Consider the following 16815-nt stretch of genomic DNA (forward strand, 5'->3'; position numbering starts at 1 on the left):
CCATCTTAAGCGTGAGCCCAGTATGTCCATTGTACTATAGCTCTCTATTGCATACCACCTGCAACAAACATTTCACTAAAGAAGCTTTACTCCCCTGGAATAGTTGTTTAAATGAAGTTTCTGTAATGAACAACTTAACAGCAGTCAAATAGTGCACTCAACATGAAGGCCAAACAAGTGACCTATCAATGTCCCATTCCAGACCCTAATTTTTGTAATTAAGTAAGTGTTGTGACTCACACAGCTCAGAGAAACCATATTCCTTAAAGGTATAGTGACTTATTTGATGATATATAATTTACTGGGATTATAATTTTCACCAGAAAATGAAACAAATGGCAATCAAAAATAATTTCCAAACTGAAATTTCTTATACAAAAAATTGTATACATCTGTAATAAACACACTACTCACTCTACACAATACTACAGTATAGACAACTATACCAACTACAACTCACCCATGGATAATCATTAGGACCTCTTGTATTCACATCCCACTTTTTGTCCTCCAATAGGTAATGTAGGTCACTTATATTACCATCTTCAGCTGCCTTTAGTAGCCGATCCAGTTCCTCCTGTAAAGTATCACCATGGTGACTGATTAGTGAAACCATAACACCTCACATGATCCAATAATACTAGGATACACCAAAACACATGTCATACAGTGGGTTATTATATCTGAAATTTCTGCAGCAGGAAATTTAGCAACAGAAGGTCATCGCTAAAATTTAAATCTTGCTGTTAGTTAAGATATGTGCAATAAAGCAAGGGGTAGTCACTTCCATACTGCCATGCAGTTGATACACTAGCGATCAAGAATTTTGATTGTCTAAATTTTGTTTTGATTGTTTGATTTCATCTGTAAAAGAGCCTTAAAGCCTAGTAAATTCTTAGTGTTGCTAAAAGTTCACTTTCAAAAGTGCTTGATCACCACTTTTGTGGATGCCTTGATCACTTGATTCACTGTGCACAAGCCCTTGATTGAATCTTGATCCCAGCTGTGTTTCAACACACAGTATAGAAGTGACTATCCCTTGAAAAGGCAATGTGGCAACATTTGTAACAATCAACTGTTTCTGTTACTAGCAGAGTAAAAGCAAAAACACCTGTCCAGTGTTGTATATACAACTGTTACATCGTTTTTTCCCCTGCTGTCTTTCATTTCTCCATTGTTTAACTAGCCTGATGGGCTCGGAGAAAGCTTTAATAAAGAGCTGGACCCTTGCTAGCAAGCTAAGCCTGCAGGCAATCATTTTTTCCTTGAGCAAAGATTGTTAGCTCGAGTCACATACACCTTTTCTTATGCACTTTTTGCTTCAACTTTCTTTTACAGTACACAAGTTTGGTTGGGCAAATATATCTTTCCAGATAGCTTAATGATGAAGCTTTCAACAGCATGTGACCTTTGCAAAATCATGTTATCATGGCGGCAAAATTCTCGCAAATTTAACAAATGCTAAAAGTAATGTCTTGCAATAAAAACCTGCTATATGGTAAATACCACAACCCAACTAATAGGCCACTAGATGGGCCATTACTGTGCGGTATATATTATACTTTGCGTGAAAGGATCAAAGTGATGCTGCGTAGTGTATTGTTCATACAGTACTTATTAGCTGCATAACTGTACTGTATGATTCATACAGAACAGTTATGCACTTAATTGGGCAAATACAGCACACTTGCAAATACTGTGCAGTTATGTGAAGAATTCTTTTTACAGAATGTTATGAAAACAACACACTGTAAATTGCTAAACCAGCCAAAGAGATCCTACCAGTTCGTTCTATGGCTAGAAATATACTGTATAAACACTTACTGATCACCTGATCACGAACCTATTTAGACACGACTCCACTAAGACAGCATGATTGATCATGCGCGTAACATTGTAAATCGCTAAAACTAGCCTAACTAATCCTACTAGTCTACGACTAGAAATAGATTATATAAACACTTACTGATATCCTGAAAACGAAAATCGCAGCGGTTTGAGTACTAGAGAAAATCGCTCCAAACCAGATGACCAGGAAGTACAATATAACACTTAAAGCACCGCCTATGCTTGTGTGTACAAAAAAACAGCACTCGGGGGGTTCTTGAGGCAAATACAGCACTCAGCTTAGCCTCGTGCTGTATTAGCCTCTTGACACGCCCCCTTGTGCTGTATTTTCCATACACACATGTGGTGGTGGTGCTTTAACTATAACATAAAAGCTGCTGAAGTACCCCCTGGACACCAAAATGTCTTGTACTGGGATATTTTGGTGTCTTATGGACAGTGTTGGGCAAGTTACTTTGTAAAAGTAACTAGTTACATATTACATATTACTTGCAACTGAACTATTTAGTTACAGTTACATATTACCCATAAAATAAAGTAACTGTAATAATATTACATATTATATTACTTTGTGTCCACAGCTTTAAGCTGTCACGTATGAAACTACCACCTTATTACGTACATGATTGCGTTGTTGGACAATATGCAAATTTTAGTTATAAGTAAGAAGCTGGTGAATAAGCTTCATTCAGTAGGCCTCGTTACTTCGTTGTGGCTAGCCGTTACTCAGAGGATAACTAACGAGATTAGTAACTTCGTTACTTGTAGTAATAATATTACGTAATATTAGACCCGTTACAGTAACTATATTACTTAGGTAATGCGTTACATTTGTAAGTAAAGTAGCTTGCGTTATATTACCTGTTTTTATAGCGTATTTCGTTATATTACTTTGTTACCACAAAAGTAATAATATTACGTAACGCGTTACATAAGTAACGCGTTACTCCCAACACTGCTTATGGACACATCAGTTTTACAGTGTATGGTAGTTTTGTGATCACCAAATTTAATCATGCTTGATCACTTGATGTACCCTACATCAGACCCTTGATCACATTAGATCAAGCACTGCCACTAAACTGATGGAAGTTACTACCACTTGCTTTAACACTAACAGCAAGCACTCAACTAATACCAGTCAATTCTTAGTGTACAATAATGGACTTGTGAGTAGTTAGCTATGTAACTGGGTCCTGAGACATGTAACTGAGGTGGAACCACAAATAATAGACTTACCTACTAAATACATTGTCTATTATCTATGGGGAAGTATGAATAGTGGACCCAGGGACCCACAAAGATCCAGCTTTTTTGGAATTTGATACATTTCACAATATTTTATACTTGTACTAGGTACCTCTGCAAGTAGTCTTGCATGGCCAATACACTTTTTCCCCATCACAGTGTCTCACATGATGTTTATACCAACTAGAAAATATAAGCGCCTCTGAAAAAATAATATCTGGCAAAATTCTGATTACTAGCTAAGCAAATTTCAGTCCAGCAGCTTGAAAACCAGACTTCGTACCATTTGCTCAATGTTTCTAAACTTTAGTAGCTAGGGGATATATGTAATAGACTAGTATGCTCATTGTGCAGCAGGCAGCTGGCCTATAAATGCAGCTGGCCTATAAATGCAGTCACCTTCAGAAGCATATTAAAACTAGCCATTGGGATTGCAAACCTAATAAAATTTACTGATTTTAGTGGAATTCTGCATATCTACTGACATGGTAAGGTCAAAAACATACGAGAATCTCACTAAAAGTTGGCATAGGAAACATGGTATCTGTTTATATAGGCCTACAGAAACTAGAACAAAGCTATTCTAAACTAAGTTATTCACGCGGCACTTTCTCGAAGCGGCTTTCCTTAATTTTTGTCTTTAAACTGAATGGCCCGCTCAAGGGCAACAACTCTTCATACAATTCCTTTAAAGTGCAAAAGTACTCTAATCATGTACAAAATGTTCCAGACCATTTTTTGTGTTTAGACTAATTAGTTTAAGGAAAATTCCCATAGTCTTGGTAACAGGTGAATCCCACAATACATTACGCATCGGGCAAAATGACAAACCGGATTCAGAAACTCAGCTGGGCCCACTTATCTACTGTAGCTACAGTCTTGAAAATAAGGTGGCGTATTCCTTAGAGGTATGTGAATAATTAGCAGACCGTTTTTTGTTGTGGGTCCTTCAAAAATTTACGAAAATCACTGTTTTTACACCATTTTAAGCAGTTTTGGGGGTGTCCCTTTCAATATTAATATATTGATTATTAACGAAATAAATTCAATATGGCACTTATAAATTCTAATTGGTTTAAACAACACCGTGACGAGGAAAAACTGGACTGGCCATGCAAGACTACTTGCAAAGGTGCATAGTACTAGTCTCACATGGCCAGACCGCTTTTTTCTCTTTGTCATTGGGTAGGAAGAAAAAAGGGTCTGGAACAGTTCGAATCCCACACTCATCTTGGCACTCCCCAGATAATTGGGGGGTGTTAACCAAAGAAACGTGATGTGTTTTCAAATAGTAGCCGCTTGTGTCAATCAATTGCAAGCGCGTATTTATAAACCGATCAGCATCTAAAGCTGCCTTTGAGGCGATAATAGATTGAATTGATTGTTAGTTCTTTAAGTAAGTTAAATCTTTGTTTATTGTTGTGCTGTGGCATTCTTGTTACAATAGAGTTTAAGCACATGGGTTGCATACTTATATATGACGTAGCCTCGTGACGTGTCAAGACGATTGTGGGATTCAAACTGTTCCAGATCCTTTTTTCTCCCCACCCAATGACAAAGAGAAAAAAGCGGTCTGGCCATGCGAGACTAGCATAGTACAAGTATAGAATTCCAAAACCTTTGCATTGTCACAGAATTGGGCAGAATTTGTTTTTCTGCCCCTTCTTGCTCTGCCCACAGTTTAAACATGATCAAGAGTACACTGACTACAAACAATAGTAAGCACAACACTATCTGCCTATTATAATACTCTTGATAATATGGATTACAAGTAATGACCTACTAATGCAGTCTTTAATCATCTGGATTATAGATTAATTCGGCTATTAATCAAAACTTACTTTACTTGGTGACGGCTCCGACATTTCCTTGCTCACCTCCCTCCACCACTTAAGGTATACTAACGATCGCTCGAGTACCCTCGATTTTCAGTTCTAAAGTGTTATGCACGTTCCAGGCACCTTGCTTTAGTCATGTGATGCCCTTTTTGCCATGACAACCTCACGAGATTAACATCGATCATAGATAATAGACTATGCATCGATCAATCAGCTTAGGATGAAGAGGACCTGAGCATATAGTCTGGCCAATCTTAGCTACGTGAGTGTGTGATTGTTTTCAGTGCATGACTGAATTGTTGTCTAAACAATTTTAGTATCATTGGTTGTTGCAGCAAGGCTGTGAACACTGGTAGACCCTCAGCCCATACTACATGAACATGAAATATGATTCTATAAAGTCAATGCTAGGAGCGGATCTAGGATTTCCCAAGAGGGGGCTAAAAATGTGGCAACTGGATATACGGTACTGGTTGATACAACTAGTAGTGCAGTTTGTGTTGTACTGTAACATTGTTTTATTTTTATAGCTTCCTTGCCATGTCTGTATTTGTATGTGTTTTGACATCTCAATGATGGTTTACTCTCTCTGAGAAGCACACTCAGTATGAGGAGCATGCTTTATCTGAGGGGTCTGGGGGCATGCCATCACAGAAAAATTTAACTTTCTGAGATCAAATATAATTGTGTTGTTTGAATCTCATTGAATAAACATTGCAAGCCACTTTAACTTTGGTAACTAGCTTTCATATAAAGACACACCATAGATGATGCAGTATGGTTTGAGTTCAAGATGAAGATCAAGGCGTCTAGCAGTTGGTCTTTGTTCTTTATAATTTAAAGAATTTTAATGATGGATGTTCTATTAGAATAGTTGACTGTCTATTAGAGTTTTATCAACTTTTTGCAGTTTTCTCCTCAAATACAAAATAATTTGATTCCCTTTTGTTGATTCCTAGAAGGGATTAGCTCTTCTCTTCTCACTCTTTTCATTGCCCATGTATATGCTTTAGAGACAACTACTGTAGCTTCTACTATCTTTCTAGTTATATAGCATATAAGTAAAATTTGGAGGGGGTGTTTCAGCCCCCATGTACCCCCTAAATCTTCTCTTGATGTAATGCCTTTAGCTAGCAACATACTGTACAAACATGTTAGGGTCTGGTGTAGCTCCATGTTTGTGTTGATTTAGTTATGGATGACTTTTTAATTAGGGATAGGAAATGCAATAATGTGATGTCACAGTTTCCATTGGAAGTCTGCATAGCTAACCACTCACAAGCTGAGTCCATTGTTATGCACTACAGAGTCACAGAATTGACTGGTATTAGTTGAGTGCTTGCTGTTAGTATTAAAACAAGTGTCAGTCACTACCATCAGTTTAGTGGCAGTGCTTGATCTAATGTGATCAAGGGTTTATCAAGTGATCAAGTACTGTTAAAATTGGTGATTAAACAATATTTAAGAACTTTTCTAGGAATTATAGTTAAACTAGCATTGGTACCTGCCCTATGTGCAGGACCATCTCCACATTAAACATTTTAATGCCACGAAGAGGGACTAAGCATTAAACACCAGCACTGCTAATGTAGCTATGTAGGGTACACGGTGATGTCATATTTTTTAAAGAGCATGAGGTTTTCTTATGTCATTAATGATGCAAAACACTAAAGTTTATTGTTTGTGGTTTTGACAGGAATGTAGTTTAATTATTCAGTGCATCTTCCCTACCAGTGACTTCAACGTGCTGTATAGAACAAACGAAACCTTTGCTGCTTTACATGAGAACTAATGCAACAATAATTAATATATTGGGAACCAAGCATAAATATTAGTGTCCTATATTTGCTGTGTAGCATGTATGTCGATAGTGCTTTAAAGTACATGATCCTTATGCAGTACATAATAATTTATAGTGAAGCATACATGCATGCAAGGCTAGCTAATTAGTTAAACTGCATGCGAGCTAAGGCAATTGTATACAGTATACCCTACATTACATACAGGTTGTGTACACACGGTATAGTTTCAGTTTCTACATTTTGATGTTTACCTTACCGACTGTCACAAAGAGAAATGAACTTGAGCATAATTTAAAGTCAACACAATTTGCAGTTATAGTTACTGCATGGCAAGCAAAAGTTCAGAACTTGTCCTATGCACTTTCAGTTCTGATGTTGCAGTGACACATATACCTCTTGCCATACAAAAACCCAGTTTTGAAACACCTGTAGTGTAATTGACCAATAAGGTAATGTATGAATCTTTAGAGTGAAAGCATGTAAGCAGGATAGTGAAACAGTTGTGCCAGGTCAGATGCAATTCCTCGGTGTAAACTATGGATCTGCATGGTTCCAGTATTATCATTTTTCAGATGCACAGTAGTATTTGTTCAATCATGCAAGCTGCCTATTACTACAGCAGTATTGAGGTAAGTCTGAACAAACAGTTTTTCATGTCAGTGCACACCTATGTGCTTAAAACAAAGATGTAGATATTCTGGATACTGGTGAAAGAAGCTTTTACCTACTCTAATACAACACACTGGACCAACACACAGATGGACAAATATGTTGGCAATTTGTCTGCCCTATCCCAAAAGTGCTATAAGAGTCCCTATTATGTGAGGTAATTCAGTGCCAGTGCTGAAAAACTGATCATAAGAGTTTGTAGATGAAGACTTGCATGGAACAGATAGAGCAAAAAGGTGTATCAAAAAGGTCCCAAAAGTGAAAAAAAAAGTTATGACCTAGGCGGGGATTGGACCCTGGCTGGTTATAATAACTTGTGGTTAAGGGAGGTGCACAAATCGCCACAGTTGTTTATCAGTGGTTTTGACAGGAATGTAGCTCAACTTTTCAGTGATCCTTCCCTACACCAGTGCCTTCATCGCCCTATAAAGAGCGAACAAAAGCACGTATTGATTTGCTACAACAACACTCGAGTTGCCAGATGATGGGCGTTTAATTTCGCTAAAGTCCCGCCTCGATACGTGCTTTGCATGCCAAGATATGATGAGCTAAAAGCCGTGTTTTAAAAAGGTGTTCACAAAAAGGTACTAAGTAGAAAGAAAAAAATCTGTCAACACGTGGATTTGAACCCACGACCTCTTGCACGCTAGTCAGGCGTTCTACCACTTGAACAGTATGTGCTGTGGTTTTCAAAGGAATGTTGCTCAAGTTTTCTCTACACCTTGGCCTTCTACGCGCTGTAGAGACCGAACGGAAGCACGCGTGAACTCGTGATAACAATCTTAGAGTAGGCGGATGATGAGCGCTTCATTATCAGCACAGACTATGTCGATTCGCGCCAAGTCTGGTGAGTAAGCAGCGTGACCGTCAGACAGACAGACAGACAGACATTTTCAGCTTTATATATATATATATATAGAAGATATAGATATAGAATATAGATATAGATAGATAGATAGATATCAAGGAATCAAAATTTTGACTGAGCTGTAGCAATCAAGTATTATTTTGATCCTGATCATAATCACTACCATATTATGTCTTAGTGACTATACTCTGTAAAAACTGAAGAGTTCACAGGACACTAAAATGTCCCAATATGGACCATATTAGGACATTTTGGTATGCAGGGGGTCAAGCAGGACTTCAGTTTTTACAGGTATGTATTGGGGCATTTTAGTGTCCAGTGAACACTTCAGTTTTAACATTGCATGTATTATGTCACTAGTATCCTTGTTACATCTGTTGTACTTGTTTTATATAAACAAATTGTAACAACAAAGTTTCATGACCAGTGATTATGAAACTTCACTCAAGCAAATATTATGAGAAAAACGGCACAAAATGCTCATAACTCTCTTCACACTTGAGATTACAAAATGTTTGATAACACTGTGACCAACCTCCATTGTGTTAAGAGGTTACTAGAGCAAACAATTCTTGTGTGGCTGATTACTCAAAGTACACCACAAGTGATCACATGACCACAAGAGTTGTTTACAGGATGTGTTGTGTGGTGTATGGTTATTGTAGGATAGTTCCAGTTCTGGTAAATAACACCACTTGCCTTTAGGCTGATCAGATCATTAATAATCTGTTGTTGTACTCTATCCTATACATGGGGAGATGTTGTTAGAGAATGACAATACCTGGCTAAGCTGGTCACCTTCACATCAAAATTTCTTCACTTCCAACACACAGGTGGTTACATTAGACAGGTGGACTATTAGCTCACATTTCTTACTTGAGGGAAAATTACCCAGTTAGGAGAAATGGCCACTAAGACAGGTTCTACTGTACTATTGGCAATTGTTCTGTATACCATAGACCATGTGTGATCTAGGGTGGGCACTCTATAATGTGAACAATAAGACAGTATTTCAAGATGCTCTACACTAGGAAAATTATTAAATTGCGAAGAAATCATACTGGAAGATACAGTATAACACAAGTTACTAGCTAATAGTCAGTGTTGGGCAAGTTACTTGGTAAAATAACTAGTTACATATTACTTGCAACTGAACTATTTAGTTACAGTTACATATTACCCATAAAATAAAGTAACTATAATAATATTACATATTATATTACTTTGTGTCCACAGCCTTAAGCTGTCACGTGTGAAACTACCGCCTTATCACGTGACATGATTACGTTGTTGGATAATGTGCAAATCTTGGTTATAAGTAAGAAGCTGGTGAATAAGCTTCATTCAGTAGGTTTCATTACTTCATTGTGGCTAGGGGTTACTCAGTGGATTACTAATGAGATTAGTAACTTCGTTACTTGTAGTAATAATATTACGTAATATTAGATTCGTAACTATATTACTTAGGTAACACGTTACATTTGTAAGTAAAGTAACTTGAGTTATATTACCCATTTTTATAGCGTATTTCGTTATATTACTTAGTTATCACAAAAGTAATAATATTATGTAACGCGTTACTCCCAACACTGCTAATAGTATACAACACACTTAGGGATGGTAATTTTAGCTATAGAATGCTCAATGCTTTTTGCCCTCAAAAACATCACGAAATCCAACGTTGTAGCAACTTTATGCAAGCCACACCTTAGGCCACACATGATCTATAAGAACACCTATCAGTGTCACTATGGTGTGTGTTGTACATGTGATGTGTGTGAAATATGAAGTGTGGAGGAATAACACCCTGTACATATCCATTATAATTCCAATAGAAATTAATACAATGATATAGAGTGAGGAGAGTGTGTCATGTAGTACCCCACCAACTAGATTGGTTCTGTTTGATTAACTGGACCTGTAGTGGGTAGGAGCTCACATGACATCACATGATCATCACTGACCTCATGTGGACTGAAGTGTAACACGGTTGCTATGGCATTGATCATGTGATCCTTGCCAACATTGGCACTACACATATAATGCAAAATTATATTTTTCAGATACTCCAGGTTAGCTGTCTCCCGTGATCTGTTCACAGTAAAGGTACATTATGTGTATAACACATGTAACATAGATAATAGCTACCTGCTTCTTTCTAGTCTTCTGATCTCTTCCTTCAACACAGTGGACTGTTCTATTAACTTCTCTTCCCTGCATAGATAGTAACACTAATGTCATGTACAGCAGATCCTCGGTTATCTGAACCCAAATGTGCCTCAGGCAATGGTAAAAGTGTTCAGATAAGTGAATTGTTTGAATAACTAAAGCCCGTACTTTTATATACAGAGCACTGTTGAAATACAGTAGATCCTCGGTTATCCGACCCTTGTTTATATGAAATTGGAAATGACTGTGCTATTAGGAACATACAGTATGATAGTACTGTATAGTAGGGACCACAAAGGTTTGTGACATGACAAAACATCACCAAAACCAGCCTCACTTTTCCTGATGACAATGAGGCAGTATTGGATAGGTAAAACTAAACCCAAACAAGCCTTATTGACCTGAAACACTTTCAACAAATTGTTAAAATAATTCATTAAACATAAGTTTCTGACTGACAGACAAGCGTAACTCCATAACAGCTAAGGCTATGGGCTTGACTTTTTCACTGTTCAACGTCGCTTCAGCCGGATACAGTACATGCCTTTTGGCATACTGCAGTATGTACAATACATTCTTCATAGACTTACCAGTGTCCTCATTTGTGTCCCATTTATCATTGCTAACAGCGAAAGGTGTTGGTTTGATGGTAGCATGTGACAGCTTCCCTTTGTAACAGAATTTGTCCGTATTTTTCATAGTGGCTACTTTGATTGCAGAGATGCTTTTCAAACAGTTCTTGATTCGTAGTGCTGTGTAACCAGTTGAACATAGTTGGCAACGAAGTGTAATGGATGCTTCACTTTTCAGATGATAATTGATAGCTGGGGTGTGCAGTGCCGTTTCTTTCTTTTGATGCAGTATGCATGGGTTCACCAGTCATGATAATTTTATTTTACGGAAAAGTAGTTACAAACAAGTTGGCAAACAAGTACACAAAAAATTTGAAATTTTTAACTAGAGTAGGGACCATAGCACATCGATAAAAAGTACTGAAACAAACTGGAGTAGTGCACGATATTAAATCACAGCAAAACAATAAAAAGTGTTACTGTGGAACCTCTCTTATCTGACCCCTATTATCAGGACACCTCCATTGTCTGGACAGCCTAAATTAGTCAAGTGGCTCGTAGTTTATTGACCATAATGAGATGAAAGTACAAGGAGGGAGCCTGAAGGTTACTGTTTACCCGTTTGGTGGGTAGGTAAAAACAGTGGACCGGGGACCAGGGACCAGGGGACCCACGGAAATCCAACTTTTTTTGGAACTTTTTACACTTCACAGTATTCTACACTTGTACTAGGTACCTCTGCAAGCAGTCTTGCATGGCCAATCCACTTTTCCCCCCTCACGGCGTCTCGCATGATGTTTACACCAATTAGAAATTATAAGCGCCTCTGAAAAGTGTCTGAAGCTAACTGCATTAATTACAGGTCACTCGCTATTTTCCCAGAGTATTTGTTTGCACAATGTTTCTAAACTTTAGTAGTTAGGTGACATAATAGACTAGCATGCTCACTGTGCACAAGACGAATAATTACCAGCTAAGCCAAGCTAAGCAAGTTCCAGCAGCTCTTCATACGTCATGATGCATTTGCACAATGCTCCTAAACTATTCTAGTAGCTAGGTGGCATAATGCTTACTGTGCAGCAGGCAGTGGCCTATAAATGCGGTCAGCTTCAGACACTTTTTAGAGGCGCTTATAATATCTAATTGGTGTAAATATCATGCGAGACGCCGTGAGGGGAGCAGGGGTTAATCTAGGGGGGGGAGGGGGGGGAGGCACAGGCCCCCCTGGGTTAGCTATTTCCCCCCCCTAGGTTTATACCTAAAGCCTTGAGAAATGGAAAGGTTTAATTGATCCCAAAGTTGTATAATCCAATGGTCAATATTCAATGGCATCACAGTAAAATTTCACCAAATTGAGTATATTTACACCTAAATTTTCAAAATTTTCCTAGGTAAGAAATCTTCACAGGAGCCTAAACTATACCATTTAGAGTACAGAATTGTAATCTTCAGGTTGTTAGCATCACGATGGTATATAGTTTGAAAAGATTCGCTGTGTTGTGAAGCGGAAAGAAGCGACTTTAGCATGGCAGAAGACTCTAGTGACTTTATTTTCAGCATCTAGAAAGTCTACTTAGTGATTTGTTACTACGTTTCTGCAAGACTGGGAACAATGCTATGCAAAATTTTATCGCAGAAATAGGCGATCTTTCATCACTGTGATTCTATCAATACTAGGCGATTATTTCACCCATTACAGTAGGTTTAGTGGCCATGTTTTGCTGCCTGACGATTCTCTATATTTATAAGAGTAAAAATACCTCGCTTAGGAAAGATGCAGCCTTTAAACCTTAACCATTTGACACAAGATCGCTGATTTCTTGATCACAACACAGTGTATCTTTCCAATTTTCACGTCATTGTTGTAGTATAGTAGCTACTATAAAAGTACATTCTTATAATAAGAATAAACGGTATGGTTTAGGCTCCCGTGAAGTGCAGAGGAGGTTGGTCACACATCATAGCCCTATGATGTATTGATGCGTGTTATTGCACAACCAAAAATGGCATTTGAAATAGGTGTTGGCATTTTCTTCCCTTTACATCACATCCACGTGAAGTATTCATGATGTATCCTTTGTTTCTTGGCTAAGAAAGCCACACAGCATGCTTCGTGGCTGAATGAAGGGCACTGGGAGCCATAATTTATCGATACTAATTCGTGCATTAGAATACTTGATATTGATACTGAGGTGTTGGGGTTGAATGGGTTGAACTTTTCTTTGAGATCAAGAGATGTTTTAAGACGCGTGACCAACCTCCTCTGCGTGAAGTGTAAAGATCTTAGTCCCATAGGTTTCAATACATTTTAAGGTCTCCCAAAGGACACCGGATGTTGTGCAACGTGTAATAAATTAGTATTCATTACCATACTGTGAATACTTTAGCTTGCGTGGAAATGAACTATTTAGAGGGTCAGACAGCTGAGGGTTTACTGTCACACACACACACACACAACACACACAGCTAGCCACACCCACAACACACACACAGCTAGCCACACCCACAACACACACAGCTAGCCACACACCTTTCATGGTAGTCACTAATAGTTTCTTCTAGTTCAATACATTTCCTTCTAGCCAATGAAATCTCAGCATCCCTCCTAGCTTGTTCCTGTATGAAGTGTAGTAGTTTCACCTCCTCATCAGCCACTGGCTGTAGTGATAGAATAGTACAATGTACCAATACAGTGTGGTCCCTTTATTATACTGGGGATCATGTGTAGTGTATCATCAGAACATGTTCTTAGTTTGATGACAAACATATTCTGATAAATGAGCTCATTCATTAATAAAAAGAACTACATTAACTATACTAATAGAATACTCTAATGGCTGACATACAATCATTTTACATGTGTATAAATATTAACAAAAACTGTTTGGTATGATCAAGAACAAATGTCCCATACATTTAGTATTGGGTGAATCTAGGTAGGAGCAAATGTTGTTTAAATGATAGGATAGACTGAATGAACCATTGGAGACAGGACACTTGTTCACTTCATTGACTTTCATGAGAACACAAACAGACACTACACCATACACCTGTATGTGTGTATAACACTTTATACAGTGTAGAGTACACACCTTGTTGAGGATTGCCTTCACTGCTGACATTGCCTCTATAATGAACAACAACTCATCTTAATGGTAACTACAGTATACAGTATACTCAGAATAGTTCACAGTAAGAACTTGTTCTTACATACACACACCACACACCTTTGATGTTCTTGATGGTAGTAATCTGTGTGAATGAGAACTAGCAGCTTCTTCATCTGATAATGCACTGTTGTCTCCTATAAGACAACAATATCATAACAAGTGTGTCAACAGTGTAGCCACACTAGTAAACAAGAACACCTCACTACACAGTAGTGACCATAACCAGTACTTCATGACCTCATTAGTAAGACCACCTCATTATAGTGACCATGTCAAGTAGGTCCCAAACATTGCTAAGGTGTACTTCATGACCTCATTAGTAAGACCATCTCATTATAGTGACCATGTCAAGTAGGTCCCAAACATAGCTAAGGTGTACTTCATGACCTCATTAATAAGACCACCTCATTATAGCGACCATGTCACTATAATGTAGCGACCATGTCACTTTATTATAGCGACCATGTTACTTCATTATAGCGACCATTAGGGCTGAGCGATACTGCCATTTTAGTATTACAGTCGATACTGAAGCCACTATTCACGATACTGAATAGTTCATGATACTTATGAATAAGTCAATCATAGCTGCTGCTGCTACATACTGTATTGCTCAGCATTCTGCAGGAAGTCCTTATAGGTGATGGTAAACTAGCCACTATCATTCTTGTTTACAGTAACAGTTATTGTAACACATGCTTTGAGGTTATGTTGTGGTGTTCACACCTCTCTGCAGGGGAAACCAGGTGGGTGGACTTTATCACTTACAAGGATTCTTAGCCTAGTACTGCATAACAAATGGATTTTTAATGACAGTAATGTACAGGCATGGTATCACGATAGTTAATGTACAGGCATGGTATCATGATAGTTAATGTACAGGCATGGTATCACGATAGTTAATGTACAGGCATGGTATCACGATAGTTAATAACAAAATATCGCGATATCGATACTTTCAAAATATCTCGATATATCGCTAAAACGGTAGTATCGCTCAGCCCTAGCGACCATGTCACTTCATTATAGCGACCATGTCACTATACTATTACCACTAATGGAGCCATTACTCACAGTTCCACAGCTGGTCCTCATAACGAAGTTCTATAGTGACCAGTTCACACACCTGACTGATTATCATCTGATACAGGAGGTACTAGTACACTAGTGGATGGAGTGGAGACAATATTATTAAATGATGATCGACTGGTAGTGATCCTCTTGTTGACTGATATAGTAACTCGGCTGGATGACAACTCTAACTTTAGTCGGTTAATTTCTGTATCTTTGTCTTGTAGAAGTGTTGAAGTTCTCTCTCTCGTGGACTGTACTCTCAACTGTAACTCCGGAGACTTTTGCTCCACATTGTTATAAATGTGAGGTGAATGCTTTGTAATTGATCTACATCAGAAAATTTTGACAAAAGGAAAAGTAGACAAATTTGATGAACCAATTAAATCCATCAACTTTTAGTTTGTCACTACCGCCCAAAGCACCTTTAAAAGTACAAGTTTAGATTGATCATTTCTTGACTTTTGTCAACATTTAATCCATGAAAACTGATGAAGTGTGATTCATCACCTTTTCCTTTTGTCAAAATTCCCTGTCGTATGGTACATAATTTACACACACGCATGCACGCGTGCATGCACCAACACGGCACTCGCACGCACGCACCAACACAGCACCCACACGCACACACATACACGCACGCACACATGCACACTTTGTAGCCATTTTCTGTTTGTCCAATTTTCTTCTGGTACTCCCCATGTTGGGACCTCATGTCCTCTCTCTCAGTTGTGACTCTTTTTCAAACTCTGCTCCATTTCATGTTCATGGTGTGCTTGTTGTTCAGCTAGTTGTTGTTTCAACTCAGCATTCTCCTCAAATAACTCCTTTACCTCCTGATTAGTGCCCACCACCAATTCCTATAGTGAAAGGTTACACAGTAAGTTTATTAACACTGTATTTTATTGGTACCAAGTAATATGAGGTGGTAAACATGGTCACTATAATGAAGTGATATTAATGAGGTGACTGCTAAGTGAGACTGTTAGCTGGTAGGGGGATCCCCCAAAACATAATGGAATGCTGTCTTCAAAAATCATCGTAAAATATCTTACACAATGAAAAGTACGATATGGCTTCCCTGTGGTTGTGTTGACTAGCTACATACGTATCACCCTAAACACACATATTGTCCATAGTAATTGGATTGATTACAGAGACACTTCTCATAGTGTTCTTTGTATGTAATGCTGTGTAACAGGGAGAACATAGCTGAATACAAATCCACTTCACTTTTCAATAATTTGATTGTTGGGGCACACACATTCAAATGTCCATTAGTATATCTGCAGGTACAGACAATTAGTGCTCTGCGATATGCCGGTAAGACCGTTTATCATGATACACTGTAAATTATCATAACCGATTATCATACCGTGACATCTTTGATAACCGATATATCGAAATACCAGTATATTGATGAATACCAGTATACTTTTAACCCAGCTAGCCTTTGGTGTTCAATTACCCAATTTGTTGATGATTTAGCAGACACACCCTAAACAAAAACGTGAGGTTGTCACATTACAACACATACCTACTTGTACTGAACTATATATT

General features: G+C 38.1%; 2 protein-coding genes and 1 long non-coding RNA gene across 7 annotated transcripts in view; 1 reads left to right on the plus strand and 2 right to left on the minus strand.

Moving 5' to 3' along the window:
• The window catches only part of LOC136262574 (death-associated protein kinase 1-like), a 70146-nt gene extending 65035 nt beyond the window's left edge, over positions 1-5111 (minus strand). The window contains exons 1-2 of the mRNA XM_066056907.1: positions 4938-5111; positions 461-577 (exon numbers count right to left, since the gene is read on the minus strand). Coding sequence (XP_065912979.1) covers positions 461-577; positions 4938-4961 — 141 coding nt within the window. The 5' untranslated portion in view covers positions 4962-5111. The remainder of the gene's footprint in view (positions 1-460; positions 578-4937) is intronic.
• Positions 4947-5533, plus strand: LOC136262587 (uncharacterized). Its single transcript, XR_010704231.1, has 2 exons — positions 4947-5196; positions 5252-5533. It is a non-coding gene; the product is annotated as an uncharacterized lncRNA (long non-coding RNA).
• A 4530-nt stretch (positions 5534-10063) lies between these two features.
• Positions 10064-16051, minus strand: LOC136262591 (GRIP and coiled-coil domain-containing protein 1-like). 5 transcript variants are annotated; one of them, XM_066056976.1, is made up of 8 exons: positions 15911-16051; positions 15311-15585; positions 14242-14318; positions 14107-14141; positions 13545-13672; positions 10422-10487; positions 10238-10364; positions 10064-10191 (listed from the first exon to the last, which is right to left on the minus strand). In XM_066056976.1, exons 4-8 carry the CDS (start codon positions 14134-14136, stop codon positions 10144-10146), a joined length of 399 nt encoding a protein of 132 aa, XP_065913048.1. In that variant the 5' UTR covers positions 14137-14141; positions 14242-14318; positions 15311-15585; positions 15911-16051; the 3' UTR covers positions 10064-10143. The 5 variants fall into 5 exon arrangements, with proteins under 5 accessions (XP_065913048.1, XP_065913045.1, XP_065913047.1 ...); XM_066056973.1 differs by having other exon boundaries at positions 15259-15585; XM_066056975.1 differs by having other exon boundaries at positions 15259-15542; positions 15909-16050.
• Between the last annotated feature and the right edge of the window lie 764 nt (positions 16052-16815).

This window comes from Dysidea avara, chromosome 7 (assembly GCF_963678975.1).
Source record: "Dysidea avara chromosome 7, odDysAvar1.4, whole genome shotgun sequence".
NCBI classification, from domain to species: domain Eukaryota; kingdom Metazoa; phylum Porifera; class Demospongiae; order Dictyoceratida; family Dysideidae; genus Dysidea; species Dysidea avara.